General features: G+C 42.9%; 1 protein-coding gene across 6 annotated transcripts in view; it reads right to left on the minus strand.

Annotated features, from left to right (window-relative positions):
• Positions 1 to 25,609, minus strand: part of DMXL2 (Dmx like 2) — a 100,478-nt gene that overhangs the window by 20,624 nt on the left and 54,245 nt on the right. For 3 of the 6 annotated variants that reach the window (XM_060282352.1, XM_035131020.2, XM_060282350.1), the window contains exons 18-30: positions 23,722 to 25,398; positions 23,177 to 23,287; positions 22,315 to 22,484; positions 20,039 to 20,136; positions 19,269 to 19,434; positions 16,975 to 17,239; positions 13,838 to 14,913; positions 12,322 to 12,513; positions 11,019 to 11,095; positions 9,821 to 9,951; positions 7,453 to 7,701; positions 3,875 to 3,916; positions 2,172 to 2,353 (exon numbers count right to left, since the gene is read on the minus strand). In XM_060282352.1, coding sequence (XP_060138335.1) covers positions 2,172 to 2,353; positions 3,875 to 3,916; positions 7,453 to 7,701; positions 9,821 to 9,951; positions 11,019 to 11,095; positions 12,322 to 12,513; positions 13,838 to 14,913; positions 16,975 to 17,239; positions 19,269 to 19,434; positions 20,039 to 20,136; positions 22,315 to 22,484; positions 23,177 to 23,287; positions 23,722 to 25,398 — 4,436 coding nt within the window. The remainder of the gene's footprint in view (positions 1 to 2,171; positions 2,354 to 3,874; positions 3,917 to 7,452; positions 7,702 to 9,820; positions 9,952 to 11,018; positions 11,096 to 12,321; positions 12,514 to 13,837; positions 14,914 to 16,974; positions 17,240 to 19,268; positions 19,435 to 20,038; positions 20,137 to 22,314; positions 22,485 to 23,176; positions 23,288 to 23,721; positions 25,399 to 25,609) is intronic. The other 3 variants (XM_035131024.2, XM_035131022.2, XM_060282351.1) reach the window with 1 other exon arrangement.

Raw genomic sequence — 25,609 nt, forward strand, 5'->3', positions numbered from 1 at the left:
CACTTTGTGATAACTAAGGGGTTTTTGGTTTGGTTTGGTTAAATAATTAGTTTTTGGTTTATTAAATACAGTTATATATTACAATTATACATTTTTGTTATTGAAAGTATAAATATCGCGAAATTATGGTTTTTTTCTCGAAGTGACACACCACTTGAGTTATGCTCGGTTTTTTGGCGAATTTTGACACACCAAGCTCAAAAGGGTGCCCATCACTGTTATAGAGAGAGATGCAGCGTAGCGTCTGGCATCTTGCACAGCTGAAAGAGAAAGTGTACAGAGGACAGTGAAAAACATCACGTGAGCATAAGGAGATAAGGACTTCCTTTCTCCTGGGAACATACCCAGTAACATCATTAGCCTGGCTCAAACTGTGTAGCTCGCCAGTGTATAGTAATCCCAACAGAAACACCCCCCCCCCAATCTGTCCTACCAAACCAGTCCTAGGGAGCAGGACATAGATCTGTGGTTCAGTCCACAGATCTATGAACCTTCCTGGGCTGGTTCCCCCCAAATGAGGAGACTGCTAAGAAGGAAGTTGAAAGGGAATGTTAAGAGGGGCAAATCCCCCCCCCCAAAAAACCACAACGTTAGAAGCACGGATAGAAAGTGCAGTATGGATCAAGGAAGGTACCACCAGGGCCAAAAGGATCCCTGCACACTTCACACACGGTTACTGCTTCCTCCAGTAGTGCCCCCCCCCCGGTTCTCATTTTTCAATGTTCCAGAAGGCCTCCCCGTTCTCCAGATAAACCTTCTGGGTACTCAGTTATCTACTGTGCAGTTAAGAGGGGACATGAAACCACACCTCAGTGAACTTCCCTGCGTTAACTTATCTTAATCCAAGCTAACGTGACCAAAGGAAGACGATGAGGGCCTCGGAGACCAAGAACAATGGGGAAAGTTTACATGTGTTCAACTTTGAAAGGTCCGGAGGGTGGCAACACAAGAGTGGGGCCTTCTCTGCAGTGGCTCCCAGTCTGTGGACTATTCTCTCAAGGGAAGTTCACCTGGTGCCTTCGTTATATTTTATTTTTATTATGTACCTTGTGGTTTTATATCTTTATTTTATTCTGTGAACTGCCCTGAGACCCCCAGGTATAGGGTGGTATGTAAATTAAATGAATGAATGAATGAATGTGTTGGGAATGTTTAACCTGGAGAAGAGGGAATTGAGAAGCAGTCTGATGGCAACCTTCATATATCTGAAGGACCATGAGGTACCTGATGTTGCCAACTGTTTTTCCTGTTGCTCTGGAGGGCAGGACACGAACCAGTGGGACTGAAGCAAATGAAATAAGTTCCTGACGGTTTACATTAATCATCAGTGAAACAGGCTGCCAGGGAAGGTGATGAATACTCCTTTGTTAAAAGATTTCCAAACAGAAGCTGGATGGCTACCTAGCAGGGGATGCCATAGGATGCTGGGTCTTCTGCATCGGTAGTGGGTTCAACTAGATGACCATTGAGGTACCTTCCTACTCTAGGACTCTGTAACCCCTGCTCCCCTTCAATTATTATTATTATTATTATTATTATTATTATTATTATTATTATTATTCCGCCCTATACTCAGAGGTCTCAGGGCAGTTCACAGAACAAAATTAAAATATAAAGTCACGAAATATATAATCAAAATAAAAACAACCCACTAACCAAAACCCCACATTTTAAAAGGGCATAGGGTTGTCAATCAAATATACATATACAGTTGTACCTCAGAAGTCAAATGGAATCTGTTCCGGAAGTCCATTTGACTTTCAAAAGGTTTGAAAACCGAAGAGTGGCTTCCGATTGGCTGCAGGAAGCTCCTGCAGCCAATTGGAAGCCGCGTCGAACGTTTGGGTTCCAAAGAACATTGGCAAACTGGAACACTCACTTCTGGGTTTGCGGCATTCGGAAGCCAAAATGTTCATCTCACAAGGCGTTCAACTTCCGAGGTACGACTGTATACACACACACATACATACATTTCACATATGGTTGCCATCAGAAATGATCCAAACCCCAGCAAATCAGATTTTCCAGCTGTTTGCAAGGAGCAAAGTTGCATAAATTATACTTTAGTTTAACTTCTTAAAGGTGATTATGGGCACTGCATATGAAATGGTGGCTTCGTTTAAAGGGAAGGAGGGGAATTAGGCAATCTTAAGATAAATACAAATAATTACCTTTGCGACAAAATAGTCTAACATGCTGAGTTCCGGAGGGATGAATTTTTCTTTGTAGGACGGTCTTTCTGCAGGCACAGGTGGAGGGACAGCACTGTCTTTGACTGGCCTTCCCGGCACTAACATTCTCATGTTGAACCTGCGGCGATGCTTGTCCATTTCTTCCGAAGGAACTGGAGGGGCTGAACACAGAGGGTTTTTAATAGCTACAACTGTGGCCACGAACCGGCACTTTTAATCATGATGTGGGTGTGCATTTCAATCCTAATCAAAAGTGCACAAGTAATCAGAGTTGTTAGACTGAAAATATAAAACAAACGGTGATAAAGCTATTTGGTACCAAGACCATATCTTTAAAAAGGGGTGGGTGGGGTGGAGATAACTGTAATCTTCAGACAGATCCTATGCAAGTAGAAAACTACTTCATATGTGATGAGTAAAAATAGCAATGCATAAATTAATTCGATCAGAGGAGCCTCCTAGTTTTAGAACTGCATTTCCTTACAATGCTGCTTAGGTATTTGTTCAATGTTAACGTCATGCAGATAAAACTGGATTATTTTCCCCTCTCCAAAACCCTGGTCAAGCTGTACTGAAGATTACACTTATTTTCGAAATGAAGTGTGCTCACATTTTAAAAGTACAGATCTTCTCTCTAACACAGGTGGGGCTAGGAATTAAGACAGCTGGAAAATAGTCAACAGGCTGACTCATCTAACACTGGTCAAATATTGTCAAACATCAGTCAATTATTATTTTTTTTTTTTTAAATCAGCTTATCAGGAAAAGTACCAAAAAAAGGTTTACATCCTCAACGGTTTAGACATCTACTCTGATTACAAAAAATAAAATAAAAAAATGAAAGGGGGTGGGGAAGCATGTTACTGTGAAACATAAGGACAGATAATTTTGTTTTTAAAAATAATTCAATGGTTCATATTTGTGTGCTAACAAAAGTTTCTCTTCTATAGTGGTATTAAAGTCTAGGAACCTGCAGTGTTGTGGCAAACAGTTATAACATAGTTAAAGATGAAGTTACATTGAAATTAGCATAGCAATTGCAAAAGGAAAGGAAAAAAGTCAATAAAAAAGGTAAAAGGTAAAGGAACCCTGGATGGTTTAGTTCAGTCAAAGGGGACTATGGGGTGCAGAGCTCATCTTGCTTTTTAGGGAGCCAGCATTTGTCCACAGACAGCTTTCCGGGTCATGAGGCCAAATGCCAGAACGCACAGAAAGGCCGTTTACCTTCCCGCCACAGTGGTACCTATTTATCTACTTGCACTGGTGTGCTTTTGAACTGCTAGGTTGGCAAGAGCTGGGACAGGGCGATGGGAGCTCACCCTGTTGCGGGGATTCAAACCGCCGACCTTCTGATCGGCAAGCCCAAGAGCCTCAGTGGTTTAGACCACAGCGCCACCAGCATCCCTTCTGAATGCAATTAGGTAAGTAGCAAAGTCAATGCTTCTGCGACTCACCTATTCTGCCAAATTTACACTACTCTGTTCCATTTGAGACTTACATCTACCTGGATTTACAACTGACAGTCAATAGCTAAGGCTTACTTTGCCGCTTGGCCACAAGGCAATTCTTAAGATTCATTGAATATCTGACAATATTTGACCATGATGAAATAACGGGCAATCACTTGACTACCCATTCCTACACACAAGTAACGTCTGGCTACAGTGCACATCTTTACAGACCTTCATTAATGTCCTTTGTATCATCAGAAACTGGATCAGCTACTAGATTTAAAGAAATTTGTCTTCATTAGAAGGGAAAAGGGCATTGTGGAATGAGACAGGGAGGAGGATTGAAGAAATTAACTCTACAACCAGTTGTTTAAAATTAAATATATAGAGAGGGAAAGGGAGAGAGGGAGGAGAGAAGTCAACTAAAACAAAAGAAGTAGTTAGAGCTGAAATTTTCCAAGATCTGAAAATCTTCTAAAATAAAAATATAACACACACAAACAACATAATATATACACCCATTTCCGATTTCATAGCTACTTCCTTATTAATATTTTTAATAAATATTTTCATTTTTGTCAGGGTAGGAGTCAAACTATAATAGAAGTGGGAGGCCCGTTTTAAATAAAAATGTTCTAAAAGTATATATTCATTTTGAATACATCCCTCTTTAATGAATATTTCATATCATTTTTGTGAACTGCTCAGATATGTTTATTTTATTAAGTGGCATACAAATATTGGTAAATAAAGTAAGAGCTTGCAAGAGCAATAATAATAATAATAATAATATATTATTATTATTATTATTATTATTATTTATACCCCGCCCCAAATAAATTACAGTAATCTATTAAAGATTAAAAGCCTCCCTAAACAGGGCTGCCTTCAGATGTCTTCTAAAAGTCTGGTAGTTGTTTTCCTTTTCGACATCTGTTGGGAGGGCGTTCCACAGGGCAGGCGCCACCACCGAGAAGGCCCTCTGCCTGGTTCCCTGCAACTTGGCTTCTCGCAACGAGGGAACCGCCAGAAGGCCCTCGGTGCTGGACCTCAGTATCCGGGCAGAATGATGGGAGTGGAGATGCTCCTTCAGGTATAAAGGGTTTGTTGTCAAACTGCAAGCATAACTACTGCAGAAGCATGATCACAATGGGACAAATGAGAAATAAAAAAATAAGATCATGCATATAGAATCATAGAATCATAGAGTTGGAAGAGACCACAAGGGCCATCCAGTCCAACCCCCTGCCAAGCAGGAAACACCATCAAAGCATTCTTGACATATGCCTGTCAAGCCTCTGCTTAAAGACCTCCAAAGAAGGAGACTCCACCACACTCCTTGGTAGCAAATTCCACTGCCGAACAGCTCTTACTGTCATATAAACTTCACAACTCGCTCACTGCAGACACAGAAGTTAGGCATTGTGGTTTATCTGAATTTAACAGATTAGGAGACAGATTACTTTATTGGCAACCAAAGAGAGCAGGGGAGATAGCCCTTAGTATTTAAGTATAAAAAGAACTTGCATGTAACAGGCAGCACACCAAAAACTGATCCAAAACTAAGAAACACAGTTCAAATATTGGTCTCCATTATGATAAACCTGTATCATAAATCCCCAGTTATGAAGAAAAGAGGATAAAGGAGGAGAGCATCTTCCAAAAACAGGAAAGCGAAAAACAAAAATCCATGCCAAAAATATCCAGTTTGGAACATGTTTCTAATGGAAAACAAAACACGCACAACAATCAGCACCCAGATTTCTCTCACCATCCTTCTGGCATAGACGCTCTGAGTCACAGCCAGAAGCCATTTCATTGCTATTTGATAAAGCAACCTGGTGCGATGACTGGAGACTTTTTAAGGACACTACATTTTCTACGTTGGTGGTTAAGGACTGTGGTTTATCTGAATTGAACAGATTAGGAGACTGATTACTTGATTGTCTGCGGCAGCTTAGAGACTCAGAAGCGGTAAACAAATTGGAAAAGCATCTGCGTATATTCTGATAGCATATAAAACATGGATGTATATATCAATCACTAAACCAGCTCTTGCAAGAACATATATACTATATTTTTGCATGCAATTTGTCCCGTTTCCGTCAGGGAGAAAAACGGGCAAGGAGACAGACCAAAAGCTCACCCCCTGGAATCCTTACTTAGCATCTCCTGAGATTTTACCACTGGTTGCCCACGGACAGTCAAGCCTTTCCTTGTGGCCATAAGGACTATCGTAGCTGTCAACTTTCGGATTTGAAAATAAGGGATTAGCAGCAGCCTCACCTGTCCCGGGGACAGTCTACGGCAGGCATCCCCAAACTTCGGCCCTCCAGATGTTTTGGCCTACAACTCCCATGATCCCTAGCTAACAGGACCAGTGGTCAGGGAAGATGGGGAAGATGGGAATTGTAGCCCAAAACATCTGGAGGGCCGAAGTTTGGGGATGCCAGGTCTCTGGTATATCTAACAATCCAGGATAGCAGCGGGAAACGGCGCTGGAATAAGGGAATTTCCAGCCACAAAAGGGAGGGCCAAAACAAAAAACCAGAACCCTTCTGCACACAGGGCTGAGCTGAGAATAACTGCTGTCAAAGTGGGTTAAATGAAGTGAAAAATATATTGGGAAATGCTTATTTTACAGGAGTTTACATTTGATGAGTTACTGGTAGCTTGGCAGGTATTGTCAGTTTCTTCCCCCTAGAGCAGGCATGTCCAACAGGTAGCTCGTGATCTACCAGTAGATCACTGGACGTCTGCGGTAGATCACTGTTAGATCATTGGCTCCTCCCAAAGAAGCTGAACTACTGTGACTCCCCTAAAAAAAGCTCAACATTTTACCTCCTCCCTGAAAAAAACTCAACAACTTTGACCCGAACCCCCCCCCCCAAAATGGGCCTTCCTCCTTCCTAATAAAAACTTCAACAACTTTGACCTGCCAGATCACTGCCAGTTTTTAACTCTGTGAGTAGATTGCAGTCTCTTGGGAGTTGGCCACCCCTGCCCTAGAGGATGCCAGCTAGTAAAATGGTATTAGATCACACTTTCTTATTTGGGATGCAACAGGAAACAGCAGCTTAAGTTAATCAGGATCAGAACGCTGAAACCAACATGCAAAGGGTATATCGGCAGGGCAAAGGTGGAATGTGCAGGCTTGGTGCTCATTCCTGCCTTGTTAAGCTTTAGTTCAGCAAGCCAGGAAGGTAGCATCCAAAGTGAGCTTGTGGAGCAGCCCCCTTTTCACAAATAAAGAAATGTATACAATCGACCCAGAAAACCATGCAGTCAAGGGGTCTCTGAAGCCCTTTCCCCATCATACTGGAAAGGGATGAGAAACCTGTGGCCCTCCTGATGTTCCTGGATTACAGCTCCCACCAACCCCAGTCAATGGCCATGCTGGCAGGGGTTGATGGGAGTTGGAGTCCTGCAAATATCCAGAGAGCTACACATTCTCCATCTCTGATGCAGGAGGATGCTTCAAGAACAGGCATCCCCAAACTGCGGCCCTCCAGATGTTTTGGCCTACAACTCCCATGATCCCTAGCTAACAGGATCAGTGGTCAGGGATGATGGGAATTGTAGACCAAAACATCTGGAGGGCCAGAGTTTGGGGATGCCTGTTCAAGAACATCAAATGCTTCCACAGTGACGTGAAGGAGCAAAATAGCCCCAAGATTAAAAGGAGTATAAGTAAAGTGTTTCAGATTCCAGGATCGCGCTTTGAGGTTTGTATTGTAACTCACAAAATTCTCATTCCCAACGCCCCCCCCCCCCGGGCGATGTTTACAGTCTTCTAGGAGACACACTACCTGGAATATTTTCCGATTGCCGCCTTGGTTTGATCACAAGCTTTACTCCTCCTCCAAAGACAGCAGCCCACATTCGGTTATTCAAGGGATGGGCTGCTAGTCGAAACAATTCGTTGCAAGCGTTGGTAGCCAGAGCGTGTATCAGCAGGCTCAGGTAGACTGCTACAACAGCTTCACAAAGCAAGACATTTAGCTTTGGATGGTCCTCATCCTGGGCTGTATTTAAGAGGTTAATGAGTGAGCTCACACCTGCAAAAACAAAGATGAGAAGAGATGATGGGCACATTAGATTATGATGTGTGTGTCCATTCTCCCCGCTAAAATATGAGAAGCACCATCAGTATTGGCACACCACCGGCTCTTGAAGGCACACCTGTTTAGACAAGCTCCCTTCTGGTCTCCTGACTGGAATCTCCTGTTTTAACTGCTTGCTTAATTATACATTTGAATAGTGGGTGCTTATTTTAATGTTTTGATTAAATTGTTATAGTGTGTTTTAATTATACATGCTTTTTGTAAGTGGTCAACACTTGTGAACCGCTTAGACGTCACCCAGGCACTTAACTGGTATATAAATAATTGGGGGGGGGGTAGATAACAGCAATAAGAATAATAGAACTATCTCCACTTAATGCACTGAGATATGATCACGCAAACATGAACCCAAAGTGGTCGAGACGACAGAATGAGTATTGAGCAGTACTTTCTCAGGTCTCCTTCCAAATTACATTTTAGAGACAAATTGATAAACCCATTTTATATATGTGCCAAATTATGAAGATACCCAATAACTACCGTACTGTTCTCTGGGTTTTCTATAAAAGGAAAACAGTTACATTAAAACAATACAAAACCACTACCTCCACCCCATTTATAAAAGAAGCATCACAATAAACTGGAGCTAAAAACTATTACCAAGCAGCAATCAGATATCAAATCTGTCTCCTGAGGAAAGCACATGCTTTCGAGATCATGCTTCCTAGTTTTGCCAAGGAAGTGTCTTCACTTGGACAGTGAAAAACAGTTGAGGGTGAGACGGGAGGGAAGTTCTACCTCAAAGAAGCTTTCCAAATCCCCTCATTACTCGGACACTGACGGCATTAGCAAATTCAACAGGATATCCTTGTAAACTGGGCAAATCGTGCAACTGGTTTGTTTCATCCAAGCAGCGTTTCAGTAATCACATAAGCCCCGGGCAGACAGACAGTTAACAAAACTGTGCTTGCGTGAGAGATCAGGATTGTGCCTGACATCTCCAATTCTGCAAGTTCCATGCACGTAGGCTCTGTACGCATGATTTGCAGGGTTTCCATCGAGCTGAAGTGAGCCTATATGCAGAGGCACTGCTTGCTACTGAAAAGGTGCCCTTGCCCATCACATAAATCTGCACACAACTTGCATACAGGGGAAGAGTTGTAGCTCAGCAGTCGTTTCCAGTTCAATTCCGGGCATCTCCAGATACGTCTGGGAAAAACTCTTGCCTGAAAACCTGGAGAGCCACTGCCCATCAGTGCAGGCAATGCACTCAGTATAAGGTAACTTCTTACATACCTGTGCTAATTTATACGAATCAAATCTTAGCCCTCCCCTAATTATTATACAATTTAAGTTTATTGTTCTAGCCAAAGACCATGACAAACCTGCAGCAACAGTACCAATAAAAGATCATACATCCATAATATGAGCCAACATCCATGATGTAAGAGAGATTGCCAGAGACACCAACAAACTCAAATCCAGCTTGATTTCAAATTAAACCTCAGAATCATCCGAATTTACAGTGATTTTATCTCCGAACCATCACAACAATTTATAGTGATTTTATCTAACTCCTTTTTCCGTATATCTATATGGTTCCCAGATGATCTACAGGTGGTCATTCATAACTGGCCAGTGAAGAAATCCAGTGGAAGAATGAAAACAGAATCTTAACTACATGCAGGAATACAAGCCACATGGCCAATCACTGCCAACAGTATATGCAAACAAACAATGGCTTGTAGATGCAGGCATTGTGCCAAACAGTAGTTAAGCTTCCTCAGCTTCATGGTTTGGCTTGGTTTTTGAATCGAGCCTATACAGTTGTACCTTGGATCAAGCCTTGTGACTTGAATGTTTTGGCTCCCAAATCCCACAATCCCAGAAGTAGGTGTTCCGGTTTGTGAATGTTCTTTGGAAACCGAACGTCTGGCGGTTTCCGATTGTGTGCAGGAAGCTCCTGCAGCCAATCGGAAGCCGCACCTTGGTTGTCGAACATTATCGGAAGTCAAGCAGACTTCGGGAACGGATTCTGTTCGACAACCAAGGTATGACTGTACACCTATTGAAGCACTTGCATGATATTGTCAGGGAAGGTGAGTTGTCTTACCAGGCCACTGTGCAGGCAATGAATTTGGCGTAGCGTGCTCTTCAATGCTCTCTGTCCTCAGTCTGCGACGGTCACTCAAAAGCAGTCCTTGATAAACCATTCCTGTAAACTGATTTGTTTCTGTCTGACTGCTAAAATAAGTTTGATTTTGATGTTGTTAATATGACAAAAAATGGCAATTGAGTCTTAATTTCCATTTCAATATTTTGCACGTAAAGGGTGGGCTCCAATTGGCCCATTTGGACTCACTGAATATGATCCTAAGGTAAGAAACTTAAGGCGGTTCACCAAAGGAAAGTTTCATGTCTTTTTCTGTCTGCATCACTTCCCATGCTCTTTGGCCTCTTTAGAGAGTGAGGGTTGCTGGGAGAAGAAGGAGTCAGCCCCAAACTGGGCATGGCTCTAAAGGTAAGTGAACTTAAGCAAGCTTCTATCCTTTTCCTTCTCCAGCAGCCACCACCCACCCAGTCTATATTGTTCAGAAAAGCCCCCCAACTCCAACTCCCCACAGTGGGTGGCTGAAGAGACAGAAGGGGGAGGCAAACTTTCCTCCCATGAACTTGCTTAACCTACCTTAGAATCCAAGTGACAAAAAGGCTTTTGATCCAGTGGAGTGTCTGCTAATGGAAGGAGAAGGGAGGTGGTTTTTGCCAATTACCCCTTCTCCCTGCATCCCCCCAGATCAGCTCCAGACAGTGAGGCAACCCTTCAGAAAAGTTGGTGGAGGGACTGCTGGAGAAACAGGCAAAAATATCTTCCCTTCCTCTTCCATTAGTGGACACCTCTTCCAGATCAAAACACTTTCCATGAGCACCAACCAGGTTTCATCCAAAGATTCCTGTTTACAATTAGGCAGAAAGATTCTTTATTCTTCTGACCAGTGTCTATGTGATTATTCTCTTCATTACAAAATAAATTGATACGAGGGCTCTTTGCTCTACCACACTAGCTGGGAGGAGCAGCCTTTTTAAAAATGCTGATTCCACTAAGAGCTTAGTGCCTTAAAACCACTGTCAACATTCAGAACAACCGTCACAAACATGCAAGATGAGACTATATAAAGCAAGTGACTACACAGTTTATGACTACTCTGGACTACAATTTACAATCTCACTTTTTAATTTTAGAATTATTAGACTGTCCCTGATCAGAAGCAGAGAGTCCTCAAACAACCTACTAAGCACAGAAAAGAGATTACCTGTAGCTGTGGCTGTCACACAAGGCTTGGTAAATAGATGCAGAAAGGGAAGCGGCTAATGAATAGAGGGTATCCACCTAAAAGAGGAAAAATGCAGCATTTATTTTACAGGGGTGTAAATAATATATGCTTTTGCAAACTAGCACGGCGCTGAACTTTTGGGCAAACTGATTTTCCATGAAAAGTTGCTGTTTTGGAGGTGTGGCTGTGCATGGGAGGCACAAAGTGTCCATGAAAGAAAGGTAAGTGGCGTTTCCATGTGCTCTGGCACTCATCACAATGTCCCATTGCGCCAGAAGCAGTTTAGTCCTGCTGGCCACATGACCCAGAAAGCTGTCTGCAGACAAATGCCATCTCTCTTTGGCCTGAAAAGTGAGATGAGCACCGCATTCCAGAGTCACCTTTGACTGGACTTAACTGCCCAGGGGTCCTTTACCTTTTTACCCATAAAAAAAAGACCCACAGTCTTTTAAGCCTTTTGCAGGTTCAGAGTAACTAAAGATGCACCCCTTTCAGCAGATCTTGCAAGTAGAACAGAACTGCTGCTCTTATGTGGGGTTCAGCGGTTTGTTGTTCTTTAGTATTCAGTCTGAGTCCTGCACAAAGCAAGGTTTTGCTTTGCCTTATGACACATGCAAATGTCAGGCAGGTACAGTCCTACTCTGTTCAAGCAGAGGGCTTAGACCATAAAGCCCCTGTGTGTATACGACTCTTTTCTCCTTTATTTATTTTTCATTTATATCTTGCTTTCCACCAAGGAGCTCAAGGTGGCATACATAGTTCACCTCTCCTCTCCATGGTTTTCTTTTTTCTTTTCTTTTCTTTTTTAAAGGACTCCTGGATGGTTAAGTCCAGTCAAAGGCGACTATGGGGTTGTAGCGCTCATCTCACTTCCAGGCCGAGGGAGCCAGCGTTTGTCCACGGACAGATTTCTGGGTTATGTGGAGAGCAGGACTAAACCGCTTCTGGTGCAATGGGATACCTTGATGGAAGCCAGAGCGCACAGAAATGCTGTTTACTTTTCTGCCACCTATTTATCTACCTTCACCAGTGTGCTTTCAAACTGCTAGGTTGGCAGGAGCTGGGACAGAGCAACGGGAGCTCACCCCACTGCAGGGATTCAAACCGCCTACCTTCTGATCAACAAGTCCAAGAGGCTCAGTGGTTTAGACCACAGTGCTCCCATGCCCACAATACAGTGTGATAACCACTCTATGACCATGACAAGCTACCCGGGTTCTTGCTACAACACGCACCAAACCGCACTCTTCACATTCTAAAAGCTCATTTCCCCGTTTGTTACCTTTACGTCTTCAACATTAGGATGGGGTGGCGTTTTCATCTGCACAATAGTATGAAGGATATCATGGATGTGGTTGTTTAAATACAGCACAGGGTTGGCTATAACCGTCTTTGTTGAAGCAATGCTTGCTGACAGTAACGGTAGCGTGGTGGGCAATGGGAGGGGCGACTGGAGTTGCTTGACTGTCGTTTCCTAGTGGAACAAAAACACAGCCCAAAAAAGTGTCACATGACTACGAGCATCGCAGCGCTCTGAGATCACACATGTCCCATCAGCCCCAGCCAGCATAGCCAATGCTCAAGGATGATGGGAGTTGTAGTCCAGCTAGTATGTAGAGGGCTACAGTTTCTCCCCAGCTTATATAATATGAATGGAATTGATTGAGAAATGGCATTGCTTCTAAAACTGCGACAGAAGTAGAACCACCAAGAGAAAGGCTGTGCAAAAGGAAAGGAAACTGGCCTTACCATGGAGACAATGCTACTGGAGACAATGGAGATAAGAGGAGTATTTAGAAGAGGGATAAAGGCAATTTATGAAAATCAAAAAGGGAAACTTATCATAAACAGTGAAATCTCAAATATGTTTCCAATAAGTAAGGGAACAAGACAAGGGTGTCCCCTTTCTCCACTACTATTTATTATGGTACTAGAAACTTTACTGATAGCTCTAAGAAATGAATCAGAAATAAAAGGTATAACGTTAGGTAACAAGTCCTTCAAAGTGAAGGCTTTTGCTGATGACCTAGTCATTCTAACAGAAAACCCAATAGAATGTATTGTTAAAACGTCGAGAAAATATATGAATTTGGTGAAGTTTCAGGTTTCAAATCAAATAAGAAATAAAAACCAAAGCTCTTGGTTAAAAATATGAATGAACAAGGAAAGCAAGAATTACAAAAAAGGTCGGGTCTGATGATAACAAAAAAAGTAAAGTATCTGGGTATTTGGCAAACCTCAAAAATATTAATTTATATAACAATAACTACAATAAAATTTGGAAATAAATTAAGATATGGAGACCTGGAGTAGGTTACAATTGTCATTATGAGGCAGAATTTCAGCCATAAAAATGAATGTGTTGCCCAAAATGCTATTTCTTTTTCAAACAATACCAATTGGAGTAGGACAAGCTCGCTTTAAAGATTGGCAAAAAGAACTGTCTAAATTTATCTGGCAGGGGGAAAATACCACGAATAAAATATAAATTACTGGTGGAAGCAAAGGAGAGGGGTGGTTTTGCCATGCCAGACTTAAAGTTGTACTTTGAAGCCGCATGTCTGTGCTGGATTAAAGAATGGATGGCACTGAATAATACTGATACAGTATACTGGATCTCAAAGGTTGGGACAACCGTTATGGTTACGGTTGGCACACGTATCTATGCTATAACAAGGTAAAAGTTCACAGAGGATTCTTAACTCATATAATACGAAAACCCCTATTCAAAGTTTGGGAAAGATATAAAAATCTCTTGGAACCTAAAACACCATGGTGGCTCTCACCGTGGGCCTTACCTGCTGCGATTCTTGCAGCAGAAACTTCAGCTCCATTCTCACAGAGGCAAGACCACCGCCCTGTGCCCCATGTAGGCTGCAGTAGCTTAGGAAAACCCTTAGGAGAGCTTGGTTCTTCTGCAGCCACCACTTTCGCCGCTCTGCGTGCTCACGCTTCGCTTGCAGTCTACGCCGCTCGATCTGGTGCCGCTCGTACGAGCCGATGTCCCCCTTGCCCCCCACTTCTTCGCGGTCAAGGAGGTCTCCGTTTATCTGGGCGACCACTTCGCCCTCGCCTTTCCCGCGCGCTTCGTGGTTGCAGATGTCGTGCAGAGCGGCAATTTCCTTCTCCAGCCAGTTGTAAAGCTGGAAGCGGAGCTTCCCTCCGTCGACTTCGTAGCCGGTGGCCAACGTTCTGAGCTCCGTCATGAGGATTTTTAGGCACGCTCTGAACTTCAGCTGCTCAGCGATCACGTCAACTTCAATGTCGTCTATATACACATCATCGCCCGGGCTTCCCCCGGCCTGCTTTGCACTTTCTGGTTCCTGTTTTGAGCCCTTCATTTGCAAACCGTTCTCGTCCTCCTCCTCTTCCTGCGAACTGCTTTTGTCTTCCCCCCAGTCCAGTTTCAGAGGCTCATCCTCAAATGTTGTTGCTGGCTTACTCCAGTCAACGAGAGTTGCGGACTCCATTTGACTCATCAAATCTGCTGAGCTCTCTCCAGGCAGCGACCAGTCTGTAGCACTGCCTTTACCTGACACCTTTGGTTCCAATTTCACACCATTCTGCATAGCAGGAATCTCGCTGGCTTCTTCCGTCTTGATGAAGATATTGGATTTGCTGCTTATTTGGGGGAGTTTAGAAAGGACTTCGAGAGCTAGCACAGGACAACCCACTTTAAAATGAGCATTTGCAGTAGTGAAAAAGAGCTTTCTCTCAATAAGATTGATTCTGTCGATCAAGCTTTTCTCGGCTTGCAATCCTAAAGTGGCAAAGGCCCCATCGGGCAGGCAAAAATTTCTTCGGATGAGCAAGGGGTGAGTGCGAAGGTAGTTGTAGAAACTGAAGACCACAGGATTGCACGATTTGACAATGACTAGAGAAATCAGAGATTAGTGACACATCAGAAATAGCCATAATGGCTATGGTAATTGAAAGCAGCTCTGGGAAGCCTTTGGGGTTAATGGAGGGGAGGATACATACATGTAAATCAGGGGTGACTATCCTGTGGCTTGCATCTGTGCACCCCATTTCTTTGCCAACCCCAAGACCTCCTAAATTTGTCATTGAAAAAATTGTTTTAAAGTTGAAAAAGTTTTAATGACTGGTTCAATGATCTCCCCTCTTGAATTATTGGGATACCGAAAGGACTTTTCCCCCTTGTCAAAAAACAAAACAAAACAAAAAACATTTCTTATAATTATTATTTTTAAAAAAACACACACAAAAAACCCACCCCTGCTTACTGACTGGTTCCACTGTGAACTGTGTCAACATGTTTTTGTGTGCCCACAATTAGCTTTTAAAATGGTTTTCTATTTTAATATTCCTTTTTTAAAAAACATGGGTCCGTGCTGTTAGTCTTCTGACGCCAAAAAGGTTTTGTGACTCCCTTGCTGTAAACAAGCAGAGAAACTGCTTCACAAAATCAGGGCTCATTAGGTTGCAAAAAGTGACAATGGCCAGAACATCAGAAATGGGAGGTTCAGAATATAGTCTGACAGGCAGAGATCTATGGATACTCCACAATATTATGGCCCATTATTTGATTCTTAATTTTTTCTTTTGTAGCTTTGGAGCTATCTATTGGCTTTTCTCTTTCTAACGGCGATTATTACTACTACTTAGCAATACATTATATATAATTTATTAATTATATTTATATAACAGTGATAACTGCCAATGTTGTAGGGCTGCTGGGACTTTAATTTTTGTTTGTTTGCTTTGTATTGAGTGCCTGGTTGTTTTATTGTTCCTTGCCATTTGTTTCTATTTTATTTGTGTTACATTTTTTGCTGCAAGTTGCCTTGAGCGTCTTTTTGGCACAGGGCAATGAAAAAAAACCAACCAACCAAGTGCCTTAAAGAAGTAAATGAAATGAAGCAACATTCCTTCCAAGACTGAGGCTTTCCTAACAATCTGAAACAGTGGCGTTGTGTCCTTTGCTGTGCACAGGGTGTGGTGCAGAGGGTGAACATAAAACCCGCTGCGTCAACCCAGCCTTTGCTGCCAACACTGCCGGGCAAGTGTGGGGCACGGAGGGTTTGCAGGGCCACGATGTACCACTTGCGCGCCTGCCCATGGGGAAGTCAAACTGGCCAACACAGCCCTTGGCGGGTGCATCTGTTGGATTTTTTGAATAGTCAATTTACTTTAGAGCCGGTCTAATGTAAATACTGTCTGTTTAAGAGAAACAGGTGCAGGTGATTTCTGTTAATTGCCCACAGGCGTGGGCTCTGCTCCTTGTATATAAGGCTCTGCCAGAAAGCCTTCTGTATCTCTTAGTTAGATCTTTCAGTTTGATTCATCTCTCAGTTGTTCTCAGTTTAAGAGATTCCCAGTTGAATCTTAGTATAAGAGTTGCTTAGTTATAAAGCTAGTTTGCTGTTAATTCTTGGGTAGTTTAATGGGAGTTATGTGGGAGTTTGTGGGAGGTTTGGAATGGGTTGAAGGTTGGAATGTTACTAAGAGAGAAAGCATTTATCTTTAGTTTAAAGTCTCTTTAGAGTCAGTTTGTATTTCAGTTAAAGAAACCCAACCATTTATATTTTCATGCAGCTAGTAAGGGGTTTCATATAAGGGAGATAATTCCCTACGCTCTTGGTGGTGTTTTCTTAGCCGGGTCAACTTCTGACTGCATATACTCTGTGTGATGCGTACTTTGAAGGGCTGCTGTAAAACTGAGATATATGATTTAGGTTAAGCAGGTTTCAATATCCAGTTTTCTCCAATATTATTCTTATCATATATATATTATTTCTCAATAGCATCCTCTCAATGTTGGCTGGGCAGCCATTCAGTGAAGGGGCCGGGGATGCAGCAGCAAGGCCAGGCCAGGCTCCAGGGCCCAGACAAGGTGGGCAAGGCATTGTGTGCCCGGGACTCAGCCTAGCTGTACCCCCCCCCCCCCGGCACGCTGATCTGAAACAGTCTTTACCTGGGTTTTCATCATCTTCCTTTGGTGTTTGTTCCAGTAAAGTGTCTAGTGCTCTAGTGTACTCTTTCATTACCCAGTAGGAAAGACTTCGCAGGAAAGGGTCCGGGTGGAGTTTTGCGCAGCTGAATCCATTTCCATCTTTCTCACAGCCCAGTATCTTCTCATAAAGGATGGCAGTATAGGTAGAGGAGATCTCAAATTCGGATTCATACAGACGAGCGATAACCATAGCTAGCTGGATGTCTTCCATCTTTTCAAGACACACCTAGGGAGAAAATAAACATAAAGGCTGATTTCCTTCAGAATGGATAGGTTTGATCTTCTTGCAGTCCATGGGACTCTCAAGAGTCTCCTCCAGCACCATAATTCAAAAGCATCTAGTCTTCGGCAATCAGCCTTCTTTATGGTCCAGCTCTCACCTCCATACATCACTACTGGGAAAACCATAGCTTCAACTATACGGACCTTTGTCGGCAAGGTGACGTCTCTGCTTTTTAAGATGCTGTCTAGGTTTGTCATTACCCAAACTAGTATTACACAGTATACAAACCAGCATCACACAATAGACAAAGTGAGGATAAGAGTTCAAAAAGCAAATTCTCCATTTGAACTTGGCTGAAGAACCGCACTAAAAAAATCTGGAGAAGCGCGATTTTCAAAGGATGGATGCACTTCCTTTCCTCTCATTTCAGAATGTGCAAATTGGGTTAGCCTTTAAAATGCGAATGGAATCAAATTTCTCCCTCATTTATATAATTTTTATTAAGGTTTACAAATATACATTTCCGCCAACAGCACCCTGCATTATAACAATATATTAAATGACTTCCCTTCTTTCCCTTTCATGGTTTTTAATTTTCCCGCACTTCCTGCATATTTTTATATGCCCATTTAATTCAGCTCCCCCCCCTATCTTCCCTTTCTAATATAGGTTATAGTGCTGAATTTACCTTAATCCTGTCAAGTGTTTTTACCTGTGTACAATTATTTCCATTCCTCTTTATATTCTTGCTCTCTTAATCTACTTCTTAGCCCTGCTAATTCAGTATATTTTACCATCTCAAGTTGCCAATCCTCCTAAGTGAACTCGCTCACTCGCCATTTTGGGACTAACAAGATCCAAGCTGCTGTTGTTGCATACATAAATTTCTCTAACACCTGGGTACCTCCGTCTGACCTATTCCAACAGGAATACCTGTTTTTTTTTGGGGGGGGGGATGTTTCCTTAAACATTGTTTTTATCTCATTATAGATCATTATAGGTTCCTTCTACTTCTTTACACACATCTGATTCAGATTTATACATCTAAGCTAATCTACTTGGTGTTAGGCACCATCTATGTATCATTTTCATATAGTTTTCCTTCAATGTACAGCATGCAGTAAATTTTAAATCTTTCTTCCAGAATTTCTCCCACGTCCTTACTCATCAGGGTGAATGGTTTTGTTACAACAGCAAAGCACGAGCACGCGCACACACACACAGACAAAGATATACTTTTTCAAAAAAATCAAGAGGCACGTTGGATTGGTATCCTTCTAATGTTACAGAGACTACTACAAAAATGGAAAGAAGCAGAAGTCCCAGCAAAAGAAGAATGGATACAAAAACTTATGGAATATGTAGGAATGGCGAAACTCACCAGAAGAATAAGAAATCAAGATAACAAATAAATAAACAAACAAATAAATAAATTATAAACAGATAAAAACATTGGCAGGATTATTGTAACAACCTGTAGTTTTATAAGAGTATATATTTAAAGAAGATGAATAAACGAACAAATTAAGTTAACTTGGATATGGAGAATATATTAAAAACAGATTTAAGGAACTGCAGAAAGAGGGGGATGGAAGTCAAGTTTTGAAATGTCAATATAAATGTAAAATCAGTTAAATGTATAAAACGAGTGAAATGTATATACTTGAAAAGTATAAATAAATAAATAAAATTTGGGGGAGGGGAAGAGATTACAGTCATACCTTGGAAGTCGAACGGAATCTGTTCCGGAAGTCCGTTCCGACTTCCAAAACGTTCAGAAACCAAAGTACGGCTTCAGATTGGCTGCAGGAAGCTCCTGCAGCCAATCGGAAGACACGTTGGACATTCAGCTTCCAAAAACAGGTCGCAAACTGAAACACTCACTTCCGAGTTTGTGGCGTTCGGGAGCCAAAACGTTTGAGAACTAAGCTGTTCGATAACCAAGGTACGACTGTACTACAGATATATGAATGAATAGAAGAGCATATAAACCACCACAACAAAAGCACCTGTGTATTTGGGGCAACAATACCTCAATAGCATCCTTCAGTGACCCAGCCAACAAGAAAAAGGCAGCCGACTGCTCAAAGCGCTGTTTTCCCAGCAAAGCAAAAGCATTTTTCAAAGCTGCTTTGCGCCATCTATCTTCACTGAAATTATGGCTGAAGAACTGTGTCATTTTCTCATCATGCTGAGACCTGTGTTGGAAAACAAAGGGGGAGAGAGAGATTTCCATTAGGGCTGCACCTTCTATGCACATTCACCCAGAAGTAAGGCCCCTCAAACTCAGTGGGATTCACTGCTGAGTCAACATGAAGAACGAAGCAGAGTAGCAACTAGAAAGGTGGCACGAGTGCCCATAATTTTGTACAAGCTTTCCCCTATATCCTAACTCGTTGTTTTTTGGAGGGAAGGTAAAATAAAGGTGAAGGACCCCTGGACAGTTAAACCCAGTTGCAGACGACTCGGGGGTTGGGGCACTCATCTCGCTTTCAGGCTGAGGGGGCTGGCATTTGTCCAGAATGTGGCCAGGAGGACTAAACCGCTTCTGGCGCAACGGAACACCGTGATGGAAACCAGAGCGCACAAAAACATAGTTTACCTTCCTGCCGCAGTGGTACTTATTTATCTATTTGCACTGGTGTGCTTTCTGACTGCTAGGTTGGCAGGAGCTGAGACAGAGCAACGGGAGCACACCCCGTCGTGGGGATTTGAACCGCCAACCTTCTGATCGGCAAGCCCAAGAGGCTCAGTGGTTTAGACCACAAGGGAAGAAGGAAAGGCGAAGTTAATGGGACTTACCGAAACAGACCCCACACCACTGCTTTTTTCTTCATCGCAAGGTAAAATAGTGCAGCATCCAAAGCATCGTTGTTCCTCTGAAATGCTGCTTTTGCAACCTGTTGTGTTGAGGAGAAAAAGAAAAAGTCCACAGTATCACAGAGAGTAAGGGCTGCAAGCCGACTAAATGACACAAATTGCAGGTGAGCTGCAGATCTGCCTCTGGCCTTTCACCCAACCAACCTACCTTCAACTGCTTTCCCTAGGCAGCAAAAGGGTATATTCCCATCTTTGTTTTGCCTTCTTTCCTAGACGCAAAAAGGCATGGTGCCATCGCTGGTGCCACTACCTCTATCGTATCTGCTTTTCTCAAGCTCCTAAATGAAATAGCCAACTAATAAAATGCTTCAATTTTTGCCAATAATAGTATCCTGCTCTCTCCTGCTCCCCACCCAAAAGCCTTTCTGCAAAAGGAAAGAAGTGTATCAGGGTAGGTAGGTAAACAAGAATTGATTGATTGGCAGCAATATTGATCCTATGCATGCTTTTCTGAATACAGAGATAGTAATTTAAATATAGAAATTGATATAACTCAGTGTTGGAAAAAATAATACCGTAATATGCAACATTTCTAAGCGTATTGGATAAGCTCGATGAAAATGTCGACCCAATGTGTGGCGGCCATGAAAAAGGCAAATTTCATGTAAGGGATAGTTTGAAAAGCAATTAAAAATAAAACTGCCAGTATCATAATGCCATTACACAAACCTATGGCGTGACCACATTCAGAATACCGTGTTGAGTTCTGGTCACCTCATCCCAAAAAAACCTATTACATATAGTGCTGGAAAAGGTTCAGAAAACGGTAACCAAGATGATCAAGGGGATGGAAAGACACAGCCATTGTGGCTAGTAGCCACTCAGAGACCCATCCTTCATGAGGGGATGCAGGTGGCGCTGTGGTCTAAACCACTGAGCCTTTTGGGCTTGCTGATCAGAAGGTCGTCGGTTCAAATCCCCGCGACGGGGCTCCAGTTGCTCTGTCCCAGCTCCTGCCAACCTAGCAGTTCAAAAGCATACCTGCACAAATAAATAAATAGGTACTGCTGCAGCGGGAAGGTAAATGGCGTTTCCATGCACTCTGGATTCTGTCACGGTGTTCCATTGCACCAGAAGCGGTTTAGTCATGCTGGCCACATGACCCGGAAAGTTGTCTGGGGACAAATGCAAATTCCCTTGGGCTAAAAAGCAATATGAGCACCACAACCCCATAGTCACCTTTGATTGAACTTAAATGTTTAGGAGTGCTTTACTTTTTTTTTTACCATCCTTCATTAATTTGTCTAATTCTCTCTTAAAGCAATTCAATGGTGGTCATTTCTAAATCTTGCGGGAACAAGTTCAATGTGGGAACTATCCACTGTGCAAATAAATGCTCTCTTTTGCGCTACCTGAGTCTTCCAATATTCAGCTTTATTGGACGCCCACGAGTTCTAGTATTATAAGGGAGGAAAACTCTCTATCCACTTCATCTGCACCAGGAATAGTTTTAAACACCTCTGCCATGTTCCCCACTGCCCAAACACCATTGCCTTTTTGGGGGCAAAGAATAGCCCCAAATGTTGTAATGTTTCCTCAAAGGGGAGCTGCTACAGCTTTATTATTATTATTATTTATTGAATATATATACCGCCCTACACCCTGAGGTCTCGGGGCAGTTCACGGAATAATATATTTGGTCTTGTGTTTTGAACAATTCCGTACCAGCTCAAACTTGCTTCGGGGAAGATCTTTGGAGCTTTATGATTGTAACCCCAACAGGAAATCGATTTAGGCTCAGAATAGTCAAAGGACATATTGCAACTTAACCACAGTTCTACAGCCAATCTCTTCAAATGGCAGCCTGTGACCATGTCTTGCATGCCTGCATTTAAGCTGAGAATAAAAGAGGTGAAGTCCATTTTGACACATTCTTTAAGAGTTCTCTTCCCATTCTCGCACACTCCCATTAGCTTAATCTACTTCTGCCAAACTACAAGAGCCTCGGGGATGCAAGTTTCCTAAGCTCCTATATAAGCGTTGCCATAAGCTTTGCCATTTTGTTTGCCCCTTTACTGCTCTACGATAACCTTTTTGAGGTGAAACAACCTAAACAATGCCCAGTACGCCAAGTGAGGTCGCACCATAGATTTGTATAATGGCAGGATGAGATGCCTCACCACGATATAACTTGGAACAAGGCAGGTTCAAAGGCTCGTGACCTTCCAGTTATCACCAAGAATGGCTCAAATTATTACCTTCTCCATGCACCTTCGGAGTGTGTTGATGTTTCTGACCCACCAGCCTATACCCATAGTTCTTAGTTCGGACCACTGGGGGTCTCCTCTTTGAATTGCAGGGATCATGTTGATTAACTCTTCCTCTGCCTCCGAATGAAAAGCCCAGGCAAAGTGGCATGTGGAAACACCTAAATCATGGCACAGGGAAATGACAGGCACAAGGCAATTACAACATGGTGAATTAGATCAGAAATAATAGCCTAGGGGCAGGTGGGGGGCAGCTTTGAATTAGTGGATTTAAAGCCACTGGGGACATACGTTCATAATTTGTTAAGAATGATGCAAAAAATTCATTTTATGCAAATTTTGGAACAAGCGTGCATTCAGGGCTTTAGAATTCAGAAAATTAACTCAAGAAAAACAGAGTGTGGCCACCTCCAATTACACCAATATAGTGAATAAAACTGTCATCGTAACACTAGTATATCTTCTCCTTTTCCTTGCCCAAGGAGGCCAGGGCAATAAATAAATAAAAAGGTTAAAGCAACATAACTAAAAATAAAATACAATGTATTTAAAATATTTTAAAACAATTATAAACATCTAAATACCAATTCCATAGCCTCACTACTAATAATTCAAAGTTCCTAGTATCTTTCAGCCACTAAATACCTTTTAAGCAGCAATGTTTCTAACTTCCCCCCGAACTTGAATATTAAAGGAGGCACCTCACCACAAACAGAGAGCCATCACCAAGAAGACCCTGCCATGGGTCAACACCTAACGGCTCACACAGTCACTAGATACCCTATTCTTCCCATTGCTTGTTGCTTCTTAGAGTGATTCGCATCAGGCAGTTCGCACAAAAGAATTACAGTACCTTGATGAAGTAGCTGAACACGATATAAAGGTGGGAGTGATGTCAGAAGGCATGTATGCAAACGCATAGCTAGCACGTACCGCAGGCCGCATTCATCTAAAGTTTCTCTCCCTGTGAAAACGCACCAAGCGGTTAAAACGCAATACATGCAGGTGTCCATGTTGCTTAGTTACAATATTCATACAAAGCCTTTTCAAATAAAAGATTCTCAAAACAACTTGCATATGCAGGGCGCAGCAGAATATCTACATGCACACGACCACAGTGTGACCTTATAACCCTCGATAGCTTCACCCTTGTCTTTTTAATTATTCCAGTTACTTTAAATGTTTTAGTCTGTGATGCCAATAAAGGTATTTGATTGATTGATTGCAGGCGGGATGTGTGGGTGGGCCCAAGCCGGATATATTTATGAAATATATTTATTTAAAACAAATCACAGAGGTCAACAAGAACTCGGACACTAAAAGCGTCTTGCGTCACTTCCTAAATGTCGCATCTTCCCCTCAAGAACCATTCCATGAGAAAGTGGGAAAGTTGTTTACCTGAGTAATGCTTATCTCTGTTTTCATCAAGCTCGGTGCTTGTGGTAGCAACAGTGTCTGCCAAAGCGACCAAGAACATCTGCTCGAGGCGAGTAAGTCCCGGTAAACTTGAGTGCATTAAATGGCTCGAGAGGACGCTGGCATGCTCTCTCCCAAAGTAAGTTGGCCCGTATTGAGACAGGTTGATGACTTTGGATTTATGCTCTTTCCTTTCTGGCTCAAAATCAATGAAGTCGTCCGTTGTCACCTGCTGAACCTGGAACAGATCTGAGTAGTGATCCTCTGGCTTCCTTTTGGCATGGTCTTCTGAGCCTTGGGGCCTTTTAGTCGCTTCCTCCGTCTTGTACGTGGAATCCTGGTCTGCCGAAAGCAGCGCGTACAAGGGCAGCGGAGGGATAGAGTCGATCTCTGTATAGTCCCGCGTCCCCTCTTTCCCCGTACTGACCGCGTCCTTTGCGGTGCTTCCACTTACACTGATGGTGCGAGAGAGGTGCCGCTTAGAGCCGCCGTCGGCTGACTCAGGGTCTTTCACAATGGCAACTTCTCCCGCAATGCATTTCACCAAATGCGAAAGAATGGCTTTTGCTCTGCGGACTTTGCCCAGGTCCATCAGCTCCAAGAGCTGGGTTGGGTGGTACTGCGGGAGGGTAGGAGAAAGGACGTGGGCGGCTTCAAAAAGCCCGCCATCTTGAATCACTGTGGGGGTTCCGAAAACATCGTCCACAATGCCCGCTCCGTCGATGATGCTGGTTTTTTTGGCCATCCAACTGGTCTTCAATGGATCTTGCGTGGGGGAGTCTTCGCCGAGGAAACAGTCGCTCTCGCTGGCCCCCGATTTCATGGCATGCTTCCACTGTGCATAGACGTGCATTTCACAGTCCATTCCCACGACCAGTATCCCATCTCTTACCCAAGACAGAGAGACTGGCAATGAAGGGGTGCCATCTACAGAAGACACCAAGTCTATGGATCTCAGCAGCACCCATTTGGACCTTATGCCTTGCTTTATGCTACCACCTAGTGGTAAAGTAATGACGGCGACACCCTCTTTGCTGCTGGTTTGCTCAGTCACAATTCCCGAAAGTCGGCCGTACATGAATATATTTGCACCCATGCCGACCGTCAGAATATGTGAGCCGTCTTCTTTCGAAACCCAGTCCAAGTGGACCAAATGCTTGGTGTTTGGCATCAGGTGCCGGTCCTTGTTCAAAAATACATCCATTTTACTATATACAAATAAATTACTGTCCACGCTCACTCTCGAGTCAAGAACACTCCCAACTTCCACTAGATCGTCCAGGTGAATCGTCTGCTCCAAGACCCATTCCGACCCTCCGGTGGATTCGCATTCAAATATACATACGTGCATAGAAAATTCTTTGGAAACAAAACCGTTGTGTTGCAAGGGTTGTTTATATGCCACAGCCAAGCGCCCTGTATAGGAACAGCTGACAGCAACAGGCCTTCCCAAAATGCTCACTGTGCTGCTGTCATCATCTTTTGCATCGTTCATTAAAGGCCACTTCTTCCAGTGGTAGGTTTCCTTCGTTTCATTTCTGCTGTTCACCATCGTCTCTACAGAGCACCTCCAGAACCGGACTCTGTCATCCGAACAGGAAGTAACTAGCAAGTAAGGTGCGAGGCAGACTGGATAAATTGATGAAGAGCTCAGGTGTCCTAAATGAATCAGAGATTATTATTATTATCATTATTAAAAATTGTATACCGTCTTTCATTTGAAGATCTCAGGGTGGTTCACAAGGTGAAACAGCATTTACATGACACAAACACAGCCTCCTAAGAGAGCCCACAAAAAGTTACTAGCCTGCTGATTTGCAGCAGGTCTGTGGTCCAAAAGAGTGAAACTTACACCCACTTGAAATTTTAA

Source organism: Zootoca vivipara, chromosome 14 (assembly GCF_963506605.1).
Source record: "Zootoca vivipara chromosome 14, rZooViv1.1, whole genome shotgun sequence".
NCBI lineage: Eukaryota > Metazoa > Chordata > Lepidosauria > Squamata > Lacertidae > Zootoca > Zootoca vivipara.